This window comes from Ambystoma mexicanum, chromosome 3q (genome assembly GCF_040938575.1).
Source record: "Ambystoma mexicanum isolate Mex_15411 chromosome 3q, UKY_AmexF1_1, whole genome shotgun sequence".
Lineage (NCBI taxonomy): Eukaryota > Metazoa > Chordata > Amphibia > Caudata > Ambystomatidae > Ambystoma > Ambystoma mexicanum.
The window spans coordinates 47,891,987-47,908,195 of record NC_090926.1 but is presented as its reverse complement, the minus strand read 5'-3'; the positions used below and the strand labels follow the sequence as shown (position 1 = coordinate 47,908,195).

Sequence of the window (16,209 nt, the reverse complement as noted above, 5' to 3'; positions counted from 1 at the left end):
TGCACCTTCGGCCAGGGTCCAAGAGTTGTTCTTTGTTACTTCAAGTGAAGTGTTTAGATGGTCTGCCAAAGAGGGGGGATCAGCCCTCTTAAAGTCAAGTGGCCCACAATGATTGGTGTACCTTAATGAACCAATCCTGGGGTCTCGACCAACAACCTCCAGTATTCATGAGTTCATAACCAGAGTGCTTTGCAATAGGAAAGGTAAAGGGGTGAAAACAGGAACAAGGAGTACCCCAGAACAAAATGGCAGAATCATTCTTTCAGCAGAAAGAGCTCTGGTCTCACTGCCTTGTGACAATAAGTCCCACCCATGTTCCTGTCTCTTTTTCATAGAGTCTCTCTGGTTAATAGTTCTCCCTGTCTGGTCCCTGTTAAAGCAGCCGTCTCCCTTGAAGCTGCAGCAAGACCAGATTCTCATACCTTATGAATGGAGTCCTGGTAGCAGGGTGGCCTCCTGTAAACAGCTCCAGGCATGACAGCTCACTGTCATTGATAGTTAGGGCGGGAGCTGGCTTCAGGTTGACACAGTTATATTGGGTTTCCTGCCTCCTTTGTTAACCTCGGCAGCCAGGCCCAATGTGGGCTTGTTTGGAGTACCCTCTTTGGTATGCTAATCACTGCCAGCAGCTGCAGGGCCTAGCAAAAGAGCAGGGCAGACCCATGGAGCTTTTGTTAGTCAATCAGGTTGCCCTCCCCCTTCCTGTAGATGACATGGTGCACTTCTGGCTGTCACATTCCAACTAAATATGACACGGCAGACTGTCTGTAGGCATTGTCCACCCAGAGCGCACAGTAAGCATTTGTCGTGGTGTGAGCATAGGAAAGTTGTGTTTGGGTTAGCATTTTCCTGAGGTTGGTCTACCATCATTCCATTTCATTAAACATTTTTACAAAACCAGGTGAGCACACACCCACCATGCCGATGGTCAAATTCCTCACAGTAACGCACAACATTCAATAGGGATGGCAAACACAAAAAGGTTCGGAAATTATGATTATCTTCTTTGAACATATTTTTGGGCATTGTTAGGGGAGTTTTCCTTAAGTCTACCAAAGGTGAGACTTTATAAAACTACCCCTTGACATACAGGCCCAGGTCTATACTACCCAAAGGTTTGGTAGAATGGGAGAGTAGCCAGGCTTATAGAAGGATGTGATCAGTAGCTAAATACAGTGAACTCAAATACATGGGCCGAAAGAAACTCTTACACACTTCTAGTAATCGTAAAATAGACATTCATTTTAAATACACAAGACAACATTATATTCAGCTAAGTACTATTTCAACTTATCAACACAATATAAAACATAAGCAATACTTCAGGGGAGTAAACCGATGGTAGGGAAATATACAGATCATGAACACAGTTCAATGGTAAGTAACATTGCTTGTTATAGTAACTCAGAAAATGTTCTGTTGCAGGAATAAAAAGGGTTATTCAGCACCAGCAATAGCAGTTCAATATTGTCAAAGACGTGTAATACTTCTTAATGGCCTTAAGGCTTAAGCAGTCCATCCACATCTATGAGTGCTTCAAAGTCAGATTGGAGGGGAAACGGTTAAGGCACAGCAGCAGAGTATTCTTCAATTACAAGTAAGTATGATGCTTTTCGGGGTCAAAACGTTTTCAGGGACCTTGGGAAAGGCTCCCTATAGGCGCACAAGCATTAGGCCTGGGTGAACGGTATGGCTGAACATCCAGACACCAGATTCAGCACCCCAGCAACACAGGAGCGAGAAAATGGCTTGAGTTAAGTCCTACCCAGTGTCCCACAGTACCTGAGGAGTTATGAAGATGATGCAGCTGGATTCTTTCACGGTGCAACAGCAGTGGACCCTGTCTCCTGTTCTTTGGCCGTGGCAACGAAAGGAAGGACTCAGGAAGGGGTTTTGCAGAAGCAGTCGAGGGAAATGACTCTCAGCAAAGGATGCTTTGTACTCTGTCATCAGTTTGCAGTTTTGGCGTCTTTTTAGAGGCTTCAAGGATGAACATTTGCCGTCTGGTCAATCGCCCTTGATTCCTCTGTCCTGCACTCTGGTGAGGAGACTTTGAAGAGGGGGGGGGGATCTTGCCTCTGGAGGTCCAACTGGAGCCCACCAAAGCTCAGAGAGGATTCGGTCACAAGAAGACTATGCACTGCAATAGGGTTGGAGAACCCCTGGTGGTGGTAGTAGTTTGCATCCCAGGAAGGTCACAGCCCGTTGGGGGATGGCTCGTCTTGCAAGTCGGCTTATGGTTAGTTGGTTCCACGAGCTGAAAGGGAAGGAGTCCTCCTCTTTGGAGCTCCTTTGTCAATTTCAAAACGGGATCAGGATAGCAGTGGTCTCTTCGTGGTTGTTGGAAGGGGCTGCAGGCATCTCTAGTCGTTTTCTTCGGATCTTCTGTTCCCACACTCTCCCGTGATGATGATGTTCAATCATGATAGCCACCTGCCCACAGTGGGAACTAGTTCCTTTCAGGCACACCAGAAGACAAAGGATAGAGTTTCGGGATCCTCCCATGCTTTCCCTCCTCACAGAGACACTGGAGCCTCGGCGGGCTACACAAAGGGTTCCTGCCATAGACAAAACTTAAAACCAGGACCTCCCTTGCCGAGAACAGTAGAAGAAGCACCAAGAAAGAACCAAACAAGAAATGGCCAAAAAAGGAAGAAGCCGCCATGTTGGAACAAAGGTGACCCTTCTGTGCATAGCCGCAGCTATGAATACAGCCTGCAAGCAAAATAGCACAAAAGTCATTATAACACGTCAACTGCGGCCAGCCATACTTCTATGCTTGTTACTATAATAGAATTGTTATAAGAGCAAAGAGAAAGGGGCTACTGAGTAACCCCTCAGCACTCCACATAGGGTGGTGTGTGTTGATCTGTCAAAAGGAAAAGCTAAGAAGGATAAAAAAGTATCCCTCTAACCTCGATAACAGTAGATCTTAAGGAATGTAAAATAACATCAAAAGGAGAGCCCAAAGGGCTTGCAGCAACACTGCACATAGGATGCTGTAAAGGTGAAACACAGATGCCTTGAGGAAAGCATGACTGAAGTAAAAACGCAATAAACATGGTTCCCAAGGTCAGAGCAAAAATAATGCATGAGGGGAAAGAGACTACTCATTCAGGAGAACAAGAAGAAAGTCCAGAAGTCCAGCAAAACGTGCTGGAGGTCTCACAAAGAGAGGGGATTTGGCATGAAACAGATAAATCACCCCAACAGACAGGTACAAACGAGCACAATTTATACTCCTTGGAATTGGCACAGTTCCTGTACTGGGTGGATGCTGTAGTTTCCAGGGGTCAAATTGTACCTAAAGACATGGAATCATCAAGGTTCCAACAAAATGAGTTTGTGGTAGTTTGTTTCTGTAACAATAGACCTTGGGCTCCATCTGTTACCGGTCATCAGTGCTTCCAGTAATCCTGCCTCTTCATAAGTGATCAATGATGGGATGAGGAGCAAGGCTTCTAATGGGAAGAGAGAATTCTGGAGAGGGAGCAATGATCTGTAGGTTTCCTCTGTTTTGCGAGAAGTCTGGTAATTACAGACACTGAAGAGCTTCGCCATCAGACTGCCCTTGACAAGTCGAAAGGTAAGGCTTCCTCACAATCTTCTCCAGTTTGGCCTTGTCAAGGTTAGAAATATATTGGGAAAGATCCCCAGGTCAAACAAAACTATTTCAAGCACACACAAACTACACTAGCAATCTAGATCGTCCCCACCTTCCTACTTTCCATGGTAAACATCCAGATGCTGATTCCAAACAAGAATCCCAGGGACCAATTAGGTATCTGGCCAGATCTGATCCTGGCTACATGTTCGATAGGCAGTAAGACGCCATGAAAAATACAACTTCAGCGATTTCCTTTCACACAAAGGGGACAAAGTTTAGCCCAACCTCATAATAGCTTTTCAACGCGAGGACATCTAAGTCCATCCGCCCAAGGTAATCTCTTCCACTAACCAAATTTGTCACAACTACTACAGGACGACTTGCACAGGGCAACCAGAGTGGTCAAGGGCCTCTCAAGGACACATCACAGATTAAATCCCCAAATAAGGAGCCCGATTTAAATATCATTCGAGAAAAGGGGTCTGTAACCAGTCAGGGAAAAAGCAAAATGTTCAGGACCTTTAACTAGAAGGCGCAATCTAGGATGTTCTACTTCACAGCTACAACATAACTTACTAAAAAAGTAGAGGAACAATCACAGTCAGGGCTATGCCATTAGTAGTAGGCAAAGAGGATTAGCATGTGCAAGTGCTGAAGCTGTAAAAGGACATGTCAGTCTAGTGGATTTTTCATGAATATCCTTAACATATAACTTTGTACCTGTTGCTTCCACTGACATATTAATGGACCGCCTATCTCCCAAAAGTCTCACCTTTGGTGACACCACCTTGATCAGCTCGTTGAGGAAGCGGAACTTCCCGACCTCGTTGTGGAACCTCTTGCCACAGTTCTTCATACAGGTCTCCAGCACCTAGTGAAGATACAACAGACAGAAGCTCAGAACTCAGAACATCAACACACCCTGCCTTGGAAAACCTTCACTCGCACAACCCAAAGAGCAGTCTCAAAAAAAAGTTCAGAAATACAAGAGAAAAAACCAACTACCCTCCATTCACTTTGGAATTTAACACTCAACCACAGTTAAGAGGCCAGTAACTACAGACATCAATGCATTTTACCATCTAATCTGACCATTTCTTAGCACAACCCTCATTCATGCTGCCCAGTAGAAGACCAGGTTAAATAAAATGGTTCAGAGAAAGTGCTCAATTTCGATCTCATAATCCGAGAGTTCTGTATCCTCTGACACTGTAAGGGTGTCTAAGAAGAAAGGCAACATAAGGGTAGCATATCTGTGGTTATAGACCTTTACTGAGTGTAGAGAAACCCTCACTATCCCCATCTCTAAGAAGGGGTTCCTGGCCTTAAACTAATACTAAAGGATCTGTCAGAATGTCCTTCCAAATGAAAAGTCCACCGTCCTGTGTCGCAACCTACTTCTATCCCTTACACTATAACTAAAGACTAATAGAATCCAACGGAAAGTGCCTTCTCCAGGAGAAGGATTCCCTTCCCTCGGTATACGGCTGGCGATTCCAAAGTGTTCTCTAGCAAAAAGGTACCAGGGGAATGACTCCCTTCCCCTGGCTTGTAGCAATCTAACAAAGTTCTTTCCCCAGGAGAATGACTCCCTTCTCCTGGTATATGGGTGGTGTTCCCAAAAGATCCTCTTGTAAAAGAGTGCGGGGGGGGGGGGTGATTTCCACAGCATGTTGTACAGTCATCCCTCTGGACCAGGAGAATGTCTCCCTACTCCTGGTACTTGTCTTCACTTTTCAATATCACAACAAGGCTACACAACAAAGCCATGGGGAATTACTCCCTTTCTCTGGTGTCTCTTCATTGTACTTGAAAGAATTCAGTTTTTTTTACCAGGAGTAGGACTCCCTTCTCCTGGTGTTTGCGAGTTCTTTCGCAACTTGGGTTTTACCTTGACACTTTTCACTACATCAACAAAGTTCCAAATCCTACCACATCAGGGTCCCAGCCCATTTTCTGGTAGTTAGTGGATTAATCTCTGCCACTGGTACGAGGGAGATTTCCTGGGATGCACTCTTTGCCCCGCTGTGGGTCACCGACCCGTGATGGCCCTGTGATAGGCCTTGCTCTGACACAGGCATGACCGTGTAGGTCCACCTCCTCCTGGAGGTCGTGCCACTGCCTCACCTGCTTCCTGCTGGGTTCGGTCCTGCCGATGCAGAATCCGTCACGGACTCACTCAGCCATTCACCAGAGTCATCTGCAGAGCCCTCTCTTCGGGTCGAGTGCGGACATCAAAACTCCTGGGTTCTACGACGAGGATGGAAAACGATGACCCAGAGTCCTTTTAATTTTTTCACCAAGCACCATTGAAGAAGACCATTGGAGCAGTCTGCCCCACCCCTCCTTACTTGAAAGGAGTCAGTGGCGGGGCCAGGGTGGAGCCCGTCGCAGCAGGAGCAACGCTGCATGGATGATGCCAGAGCCGCGAGGCAGCGTTCAACGTTATGCCGAGGGGGGAGGCAAGCGTTAGGACACTGGGAGAATCGAAATCGAGGGGTGTGCGTCCACAGAAACACTGGCCACCAAAGTACAGAGCCTCACAGGGTCCACTAGCCCACCAGGGAGGCTATTTTTATTCAATGCAAGGCCCCCCAGGGTGTGGGGAGGCTTTATCGTGCCGTACACCACCATAGACCTGTATGGGTAAAAGTCCCCAGAAAGCCTACTGGCATGCATGACTCCTGGAAGCCGTTACAGGCTCGAGGTTAAAAACACGACCAGCTCACATAAAGATGGGGTGGGGCTTACAAGCCCTCTTAAGTTCGCCCCACGACACCCCCCCTCAAGGAAGGTAAGTCATTGGTTAAGGTTAAGTGGCCAATCCTGGGGTGGGGTATTTAAGTAGGGGTGTGTGAATGATTCAGTGGGGGTTAGTTGGGTGAGGACAGGAGTTGGTGGAGGATGTCCGAGAGACCAGAAGAGGCGGGGGCGACCAGATTACGGAAGCTATTGTGGCTAGGGGGTCTGTGGAGTATTTGTGAGTGAGTGGAGAGTGTGAGGAGTATAGGGAGGTAGGAGCAACAGGGTGGTAGTGATGGCAGTAGTAGTGGTGGAAGTAGTTGGCGGTAGTAGTGGGTTAAGTCTTAGTGAGTGGTAGTGGAGTAATTACTAGGGAGCATTAGTGAGTAGAAGAACCAGGAGAGCGGTAGTAGAGGGCGATAGCATGTGGTAAGTATGGAGCAGAAATAGTAAGAGCAAAATAATAGTATGTGTGACAGTGAGTGGAGAATAGGAGTAATTTTTTTTTTTTTTTTACTTTGTGTGCTATCAAAATTAAATTGATTTTACAAAGGTTGTTAATTCGTAATTGTGTCCATTATTGTTTGTGGTTGTGTGTGGTTCCGTTTCTAATTTCCTTGGTTCTTTATACTTTATTACTTTCATTTGATAATTTCTCTCTTTATTTCTTTGTTACTTTACTTCTTTATTTTTTCCTGTATTCCGGTTGCTGTGTCTGCTTCTGTCCTTAAGATGTTGGATTTGTGTTTTTCAAGCATTTTTCCAAAGCAGCTTCTAGGATTTTAGTTGTTGCTATCGTCCAGCGGGTTTTTTTCCCCACTTAGGAGGCGGCACCACCAAGTATCCTCCTCTCGGAGGATGAAGGATTCCAGGAGCGGGGTTAAGTATGCTTTCCTGAGATAGATGGTTTTCGGGCATGTCATCAAAAGAGGTCTTATTGTTTCGATTTCAGCAGTATTCTTGCAAAGACGGCACTTGTTCGTGTTTGATAGCCCTCTTAAAGCTCTGATTTCGTTTGTATGCAAGAGGTTTAGCCTGGCCCTTAGGAAGATGTTTCTTCTTCGTTTGTCCGGAAAGCATGTGAAGACTTGGTAGATTTCATTTAGTTTTTTGGTTTGGATGGGTAAATGGCCAAGGAGCTTATTGGCAGCTGCTTTTTCCAATGTATCAATCCAGTTAAGCTCTTGGAGCTTCTTCTTCACCCGCATTGGATTTCGGGTTAGATCGTTCTCATCGCATCCGATCTTTAACAGAGAGGCTTTCTGTTTGAGCACCCATTTTGCAAGGATTTCGCTTCTCCCTGTAGTTGTTTCATCTTTAAGCATATTATATTGTGGAGCGGAGTCTGGCATAATGATTTTTCTAAAAAGGGCCATCTCATTCCAATCGACAGTTGCCTTCAGTGACAGCAGTCCCAGTTCCCTTCGAATTGCTGGTAGGGATGTCGATTTCGGAAGGTGTAGCAGTTCTCGCCAGAAATAGGCTTCCAATTGTGGCCAGATGTTTGGCAGAATAGTTGGCATACCTTCTCCTCCATATGTTATTGATGGAACAAATTTTCCTTTGTAATATTTTATCACAGGCAACAAAGAAAATCAGCCAAATTTTGTCTAGGGCCTTTGCCTGGGAGGATAATTTCCGTGCCTTTTCCCATAGGTTCGATTGCATACTTGTCTCTCTTTCGGAGGAGTCAATCATAACCCCCAAGTATTTAAAGTCCTTTACCTGGTCCACTTTTATGGAGTCTATCGACCAGTGGTTAGGTTTTTGGTTTGGTTTAGTTCTTTCAAGAACCAGGATTTTGGTTTTCTCTTTATTGATCAGCAAATTGTTCTTAGTTACATAAGTGTTCAAAGTATCCAACTGCCGTTGGAGACCGATCGAGGTCTGATCTATCAGGATAATGTCATCAGCATAAAGCAGCCTCGGAATTTGGTTTTGGTGGAAAAGTTCTGGGCTGGTCTTCGGAGTCTTTTAGGTCGCCGAGAAAGGCCGTGAAAAAGGGCCGGAGCCAGAGGGCAACCCTGCTTTACGCCTCTTTCAGTTGTAATTTCTTCTGACAGGGTACCGGTCTGATTTAACTTTACTCTGATAGATGTTTTTGCATGTAGTGCAATAATAGGTTCAAGAATCTTGTCGGGGCACTTCCATCTTTTTAGCTTCGCCCATAATAGGTCTCGATCGATCATGTCAAAGGCCTGAGTCAGGTCCACAAATGCCAGATAGATCTTTTTATCTTTTTTCCTTGCCAGATTTTTTAAAATGCTTATGAGCATGATGTTTATTGTTGTTCCAACATTTTTTGTGAAACCTGCTTGCAACGGGTCATAACATGACGAATTTTTTGCCCACTTTTGGAAACTTGTGAGCAGGTATGAGCCGTAGTTTTTCCCTATTGTATCTAATAGGGCAATCGGTCGATAATTTGATGGATCGGATCTTTCTCCCTTCTTGAAAATTGTTACCACCGTTGCTGATGACCATGAGCTAGGAAACGATTTTGAACGACAGATTTCTTTGAAGAGTATGCTGATAAAAGATGCCCATGGTTCTTAGTTTGTTTTTAGATTGAAATTTGATATCCCATCAGGACCAGGCGCTCTTGAAGTGGTTAAAGTCTGTATTGCTTTTTCGATGTCCTCTTTGTCCGAGTAGTCTTCCCACAGTGTACTACTCCAGGTGTAGGTACAAGTTTGAATCGAGTGAGTCAGAGGTTTCTTGAAAAGCGTAGTAAAATGTTGTATCCAGCGTTCTTCGCTTACTGCATTTGTTGTTGCTGCGATTGAAGGATTTCCTGCCCCCTTTACAAGGGTCCAAAACTCACGAGAATTTTTTCCATTAACCTTTTTTAACATTAGTTCGGCGTCTTGCTGATAGAGGTCAGCTCTGTGGAATTTTAACCATCCATTATATTTCTTGGTCTCCTCTTTAAATTGCCTCTTCAGCGATTGTGAGTTTGTCTTTTGGGCTTGTCGTTTGAGTTTTCTAAGTGCTCTTCTTTTTGTAACCAGGAGTTTGTTGTATTGGTGTGAGCCTTGTGGGGCTTTACTGGTTGTTTTTGAATAGTCACTTTGATATGGGATCAAGAGGGGTTGATAGTCTATTGTGTGCTGGCTTTTGTTTTTTTCTTCACCAGCAAGTTTTTGCCTGTAAAATTCAGCAAGTTCCACAATCCGGTCTTTTGTCATCCTTAGCCGGTTTCCTTGGTTGTTTATTTCGACCCTTGTTTCCATAGTTGTTTTTGAGGAGTTGTCAGACAGCCAAGTTGTTTCCACGATATTATGGTCACTTGCTTTTGCTCGTATCACGCTGAAAGATGTTAGGAGGTTTAGCAGGGGTTCAGAAGTAAAGATATAATCTATTGTGGCATTTTGATGAGCTCTTTCCCATGTCGGTATTTGTTGCGCGTTTGTTGACTTTTGGGCTGCGTTGTATATGTGCCTCGAGTCCATCAATTTCACCCATTTTTGTCCTCTTGAGTCTCCCCGATGTGGCTCTTTTAGGTTGGTCGATGGTTTTTTGGGAACGGGACAAGACACGTTTAGATCACCACAAATCGCAATAATCGTGATTTCTGTGTTTGCTTGAATGTCATCGATCTCAGCTTCGATCATCCTCAGGAATCTCTCGTCTGAGATTGCTTTCGGGTTCCAATATACCGTTATTACAGCCAATGTTGACTTTAAAGACTTTTTACTTGTCGGGTCTTTTCTTGACCATTCCACTTGAATTGATAGATGACTTTGGGAAAATGAGCGTTATTTGGTTATCTCGAGGCCAGAGCTGCTTTTTACGGCTATTAGCAAACCTGCGGACGGTCGGCCTATGACAGCTTTTTTGGCTGGTGCAATTTCGAGTGAGTATCCATCTATCGCTGGAGCTTCTGCTAGCCAAGTTTCTTGGAGAGCCACAATATCAAATTGCCCAAGGTTTGTATCTCCATTCGTTGTTAGGTGTTCCATGATCCAAATTTCAGTGAGGCTACATCTTTTGTTTGAGTTGGAGTTTCAGATGTTGTATGCCTCACTTCAGACTGCTATTTGCTAGAATTTGAAAATGAAGGTTTTGGCAGCCATGCCCAAAGTTGTTTAATTGGTCCAACAGGGGTTTTGCTATTTGTTTTAGTTAAGGACAGAGGAAGCTTTGCGTGATGAATTGTGGGAAGCTTTTTTCCCAGGTCTATTTTGGAACTTCTTAGATTAGGCTCCGTTTGCGATGGATTAGTGCACCTTCGTTCTTCTGGCCGCAATATCTCCGCAGAGTTTAGTCGTGGATGTTTTATCAGGAAGGCTTTGTTTTTCGTTGATTGATGGTGGCGAATATGGTCTTGCTGCCTGATGTTATCCCGAAGGTTCTCTGGCAACCTCTCTCGTTGGTTTTTTGCTGGAGCTCGCTTTGACTTTGTGTATTCAGTGATGATTAGTCCTAATTTTGAGAGGATTTCAGAGTCTCTGTTGGATATAAACGAGTTAGAGCACTCCTTTATATGAATAAAAGCTTTGGCTTTTCTAGCAATGTGGTATGGTTCCACAAGCGTGATTTCCTTCGGGGTTAAACGTTTGAGGTCTTTGGTGTTTTTCAGAATCTTCATAATAGTGCTTCTATTCAAGGTTAGCGATTCCCTGTTTGTTTCGGATTGTTCCAGTTTTAGAATTATTCCATTATTGCTCTTACGGGGAGAACTGTGATCTAATCTGTTTCTGTCCCATGGTCTGTTGTCTTTGATCTTGTCTTGATGAGATTGATGTCTTTGCTTTTTCATTTCTGCCGGCCCTTGTGGTTCCGGTTTGTCTTTAGAAGTTCTATACCTGAAGGATGATTGTTCTAGTTTACTTTTTTGCGGAGCGTCTTTCTGGAGAAGGTCTGAGCACAAGAGAGTTTGAGTAGTATTAGTTGAACTCTTCTGCGTTTTTTTGATTGTGTATCTTTTTCAAAAGAGCATATCGATGTTGGTTTGCATGCTCTTGGGGGAATTTTATCTCGTGTTTCTGGCGAAAGGCCTCTCGCGTGCAGATTTCCGGAGTGCGCTCCCCACCCTTCCAGGGAGGCATCCGTGGTCACTGTCTCCTGGTGGTCTGGGGTCTGGAAGTCCATGCCCGCCGTCAGATGCGCGCGGGTGCCCCACCACCGGACCGCTCGGCGGAAACTCTCGTCGAGTGTGATCCTCTCCTCGAAGCCGCCCGTCGTTTGGATCCAGTGCGCGTCCAGAAACTCCTGCAACGGGCGCATCCGGAGCCTGCACATGGGAATGAGGTAGATGCAAGAAGACATCATTCCGAGGAGGGACTTGATGGACCTCACCTTGGCCGCGTCGGAAACCAACATCCGCTGTACCTTGCCCAGGATGGACCTGGTCCTTTCCTCCGACGGGGAGGCCAGAAGGGACACTGTGTCGAGCTTCGCTCCCAGAAACAGTGCGTTTTGCGCGGGTACCAGGTGGGACTTGGCGTAGTTCACGGAGAATCCCAGGTCCATGAGAAGTTGGACGGTCCTTGCCGTGTGCTCCACGGCGAGCTCCCTCGTCTTGGCTCGGGTGAGCCAGTCGTCCAGGTAGGGGTAGACGTGGATCCCCTCGCGGCGCAGCTGCGCCGCCACCGGTGCAAGGCACTTGGTGAATATCCTGGGTGCCGACCGTAGTCCGAAGGGGAGGGCTTTGAACTGGTAGTGACGCCCTTGGACCACAAACCTGAGGAATTTTCGGTGCCCCTTTAGGATGGGAATGTGGAAGTAGGCATCCTCCAAATCCAACGACGACAGGAAGTCTCCTTCCTCCAGCTGCCCCAGGACGTGCTGGAGGGTGACCACCCGAAACTTCTGCGCCTTGATGAACTTGTTCAGACGTTGCAGGTCTAGGATGGGGCGCCATCCTCCCGTCTTCTTCTTCACGAGGAAGTATCTCGAGTAAACTCCGGAGCCCCGAAGCCTCTTTGGGACGAGTTCGATGACGCCCTTCCTGAGCATCGCCTTTACCTCCAGGAGAAGCTGAGGGACGTGAAGCTCTTTCCTGGCCACGGGGGGGACGCGCGGGCACCTTCTTTGAAACTCGAGCGCGTGGCCCCGGGCTAAGGCGTCCAGCACCCAACGGTCGGTGGAGATGGACTCCCACACGCTGACGAAGCTCGCCAGCCGGCCTCCCACCGGGGTGCTTCGGTGGGGGCCCGACCCCACGGCCGGTTCAATCCTGTTTCGACAAGGCTTTGCCGCCTTGACCTCCTTGGCGACGACGGCGGGGTCCGCCAGACTTGCCTCGTCCTCTGTAGGCCTCCTGAGACGACGAGCGGGCCGCTTGACGGTAGGTGGAGAAACCGCCGCCGGAACCTTTGGAGGCGCCCTTGCCTCCGCTGCTCCAAAAGGGCGTCCATCGTTGCTGCAGAACCCCAAGGGCCCGGGCCGTCTCAGTGTCCGTTTTAATGGCCTGAAGGGAATCGTCCACTGTTTTCCCAAACAGGTTATTCCCATCGAACGGCATGTCCAGGACTCTGGTCTGTACGTCTTGACGGAAGTCCGTAGCCTTAAGCCATCCACGCCGCCTAAGGTACACGCCGTTGCCCAACTGGCGAAACCCAGTGTCGGCGGTGTCCGTCGCAATAGTGATGGCGTGGTCCTCCAGGGCATCCGCCCTCTTGTCGTCCGGTAGGAAGTCCAGCAAGGGAGCCAGTTTGTACCATAGCTCCCTGTCATAGCGGGCCACGATAGCCAAGGCGTTGGCCGCTTTAATCGTCGTCGCTGCAGACGAGATGACCCTGCGTCCCATAGCGTCCAATTTCTTTCCCTCGCCGTCCGGTGGGGAAGTCGATGTGGAGGCCGCACCCCCCCCCGCTTTCTTCCTGGCCGCCGCAGAGACGACGGAGTCCGGGGTAGGCTGCACCCGGAGGCACAGGGGGGCCGCGTCCGGGACCCGGTACTTCTTCTCGTACCGGTCTCTTCTAGCCGGCGTCGTGGAAGGGTTCTTGAGGAGGGCGAGGCCCTCATCCCAAATGTCGTCCAGTAGAGGCACCGCGAGGACCGTCTTCCTCTTGGCCTCGCGCCGTTGATAAAGGAATCCTTCCTTTTTCTTCTCCTCAGGGCAGAGTTGGAAAAGCTCGGATGCCCTGGCGATCATGGAGTGGAACGATCCAATCTCGTCGGGCGGAGAAACCCTGGTGGGAGGTGACGACGCTAGATCCTCGTCGTATACCTCGTCGTCCGTACCTGTCGCTGCCGTGTCAGTCCCCGTATCATCCCCTCGGGTGGACGGGGAGGAGGGCTGGACGGGGCGCGACGGCTGAAAAGGAGGTAGAGGGTGAATCCTCCTTTTCTTGGGCGGGGGAGCACCAGAAGGTCCCGGCTCAGGATCCCCCGACGGGAGAGGTTCCTCCGTCGGCAACGGTAGTCTCGTCCTTATCTCTGAACATAAGGACTGTATAGCCAACAAAATGGCCGCCGAGTTGTCTTGCGGCACTGGCAGAGGGGAATCCGACGGGCGATCAGGAGCCCCGTCGGCACCCTCGACGATGTCGTCACCTGCGTCGGGATCCATCCCGACGGGCCGGTCTTCTTCCACGCCAAGGCCGTGGCTTAAGACCTCAATCAGCTCTTCCTCTGAGGTTGAGGCCGAATCTACGACGACGCCCTGCCCCCCCTTTTTCTTCACCGCCGGGGGTTTCACGGGGGTCCTATCGATGGGCACAAAAGAGGACTCCCTCCGAGGTGGCAGGGAGACTCTGAGCCCTGAGGTCGCCATCACTGGTGTAGCCTCCACAGGCTGAGCCAGGGCCGCCGCGACAGTATCGATAGAGGGCTTGGCCGGATGGATTAAGGCCTTCACCACCTTAGGTGCGCTCAACGCCTTATCCTTGAGGGGGGGGGGGACACTGCCTCGCTCCCCCTCCGATGGGGCCTTCGAGCTCGACCGGGGCCTCTCCAGGAGCTTCGCCGGGTGCTCGCCCTTCCTCTTACCCGACCCAGAGCGTTGGCTCGTGGCTGAAGGTGCCGGGGAGGGTGCGCCCTGCCTGGCGCCCATAGAGCCCGACCGTTCGGCGCTCCCGGTGCCAGCGGACTCGCGGTGCTTGGCCTTGTGTTGGACCCCCCGTCGCCGGGGCGTCCTCAAAGGTCTTAGAAGACCGCTCGGATTTCTTCCTCTTCTTCTCGCCTGACGGGCTCTTCCCTTCCAGCCAATTGGCGAGACGTTGATGGCGGTCCTTCATGGTCCGCTCCGACATATTGCCGCAAAACGCACAGTCCTTCTCCACGTGCGTCTTGTCCTCATGTAAGCAGTAGAGACAAAAGGAGTGTTCGTCCTCCTTAAAGACGTTCTGCAGCTGGCATCCAGGGCAGATCCTGAACAGCTTTCCGGGCGTCGAGCTTCCCTTCTCCTGGGCCATGTCCGGGCCTGAGAAACTTCTGGAGTCCTCCAAAAGCGTAGCTCGACGAGATCTTCACCCTTGAGGGGCGCAGACGAATCCGACACGGGTCCCCGTTGATCGGATGGAGAGTCGGTGGAGCTTGAGGCTCTTTTGACCGAAAAAACGAAGTTTTTTGAGAAAAAATGTGAAAAAAATAGCACTAACGCTCGAGAGCAATAGCACGAGGATCCCAACACATGAACGTGCGGTAAAAATCTGAAGATGGCTGCCAGAGGCGGTGCTTAGGTAGAGGGCAGTAATTGGCTGTGGTCAGTATGATGCAGAGACCAGTGATTGGTTATTACTACGAAAGACAGATCAGAAACGAAACTGATACTGGTTTTTTCTTTATCGAGGATTCTCAGCCTGACGACGAGAATCACCCCTCGGGCGAATCGACCCGGAGGTACCACCGTCCCCGAGGCCGCCCGCGTGCACCTGTGCGCGGATCCCCACCGCCGGCTGGGGTGCCGCCACCCCACCACGGCATCGAGGCGGGTCCTCCGTCTCTGGCGCCGACCTTCCCGCCTGAGCCGCGTCGTGGGAAGAGGAACCCGCCAAACCCCAAAGAGCCGCCTGCTCAGTGCAAGCTTCCACGGTAAGTGGGAGGTCTTGTGTTATGCAGCAATTTGTTTGTTTGGGTTGTTTAGTTGGTTTTGCCTGTTGCTCTACGGCCTCTTCCTGGTTGAGCCTATGCACCTGTGGAGACTTTTCCCTTGCGGTCGGTCCTCCGACTGGCCGCACTGGGATGCCTACGACACTTGGCAAGGGCTGGGCTGGGTTTTCGGGCTGAGTATTCGGAACCTTTCCCGCATTTTCAGCACTTCCCACGTTGTTCTCTTTGGTCAGAGGCGGTTATGTGCTGCGTTGTGGCTAGAGCTTCGACCTCATGACTCACTCCTCGGGTTTTAGATTTTTGTTGATTCGTGACTTCCGTGAGGGGGATGTGAGTTTTAGCCACACATGATTGGCCCTTTTTAGGTGATTTCTAAGTGGTCACTGCCGCTTTTTTCTGACGCTGAGACCCGGCTGATGTGATGGTTGGGCAGGTGCCCATCAAGGTGGTGTTTATAGGCAATAAAGCCTGAGTTCTGAGTTTGACCGGGTGTTTTGAGGAAAACGGAGGACTTGAGGACAGTTGGAGTTTCCGTGAGCTTCTAAGGCGCATGTTTTCTTCTTCTTCTATGCCCTCTCGCTGGAAATATTTAAAGTGCCTGGTTGGTGGAAGGCAGAGGTTGTCGCCATGTCTCTGCCAGTCCTGGCAGGGACTGCAACTGACTCTGCTCTGACTCCGCGGCCGCTCCGCGGTGTATGTGGGTATTTGTATTTTTCTTCCTGTAGTAGACAGTGAGACCAGACTCGGAAAGTAGAGGAGCAAATGAAAAGTCCGACCTGCAGAGACTGCAACTGACTATGCTCTGACTCCGTAGGAGTAATTATCAGCTTAGAATGAGAGACTACAAGAATAGCAAAAGG

The 16,209-nt window shown here is 48.9% G+C and overlaps 1 protein-coding gene across 1 annotated transcript in view; it reads right to left on the bottom strand.

Moving 5' to 3' along the window:
- The window catches only part of GGA1 (golgi associated, gamma adaptin ear containing, ARF binding protein 1), an 839,899-nt gene that overhangs the window by 732,409 nt on the left and 91,281 nt on the right, over nt 1-16,209 (bottom strand). Inside the window, exon 4 of the mRNA XM_069653043.1 lies at nt 4,380-4,478. Within this exon, the coding sequence (XP_069509144.1) occupies nt 4,380-4,478 (99 nt within the window). The remainder of the gene's footprint in view (nt 1-4,379; nt 4,479-16,209) is intronic.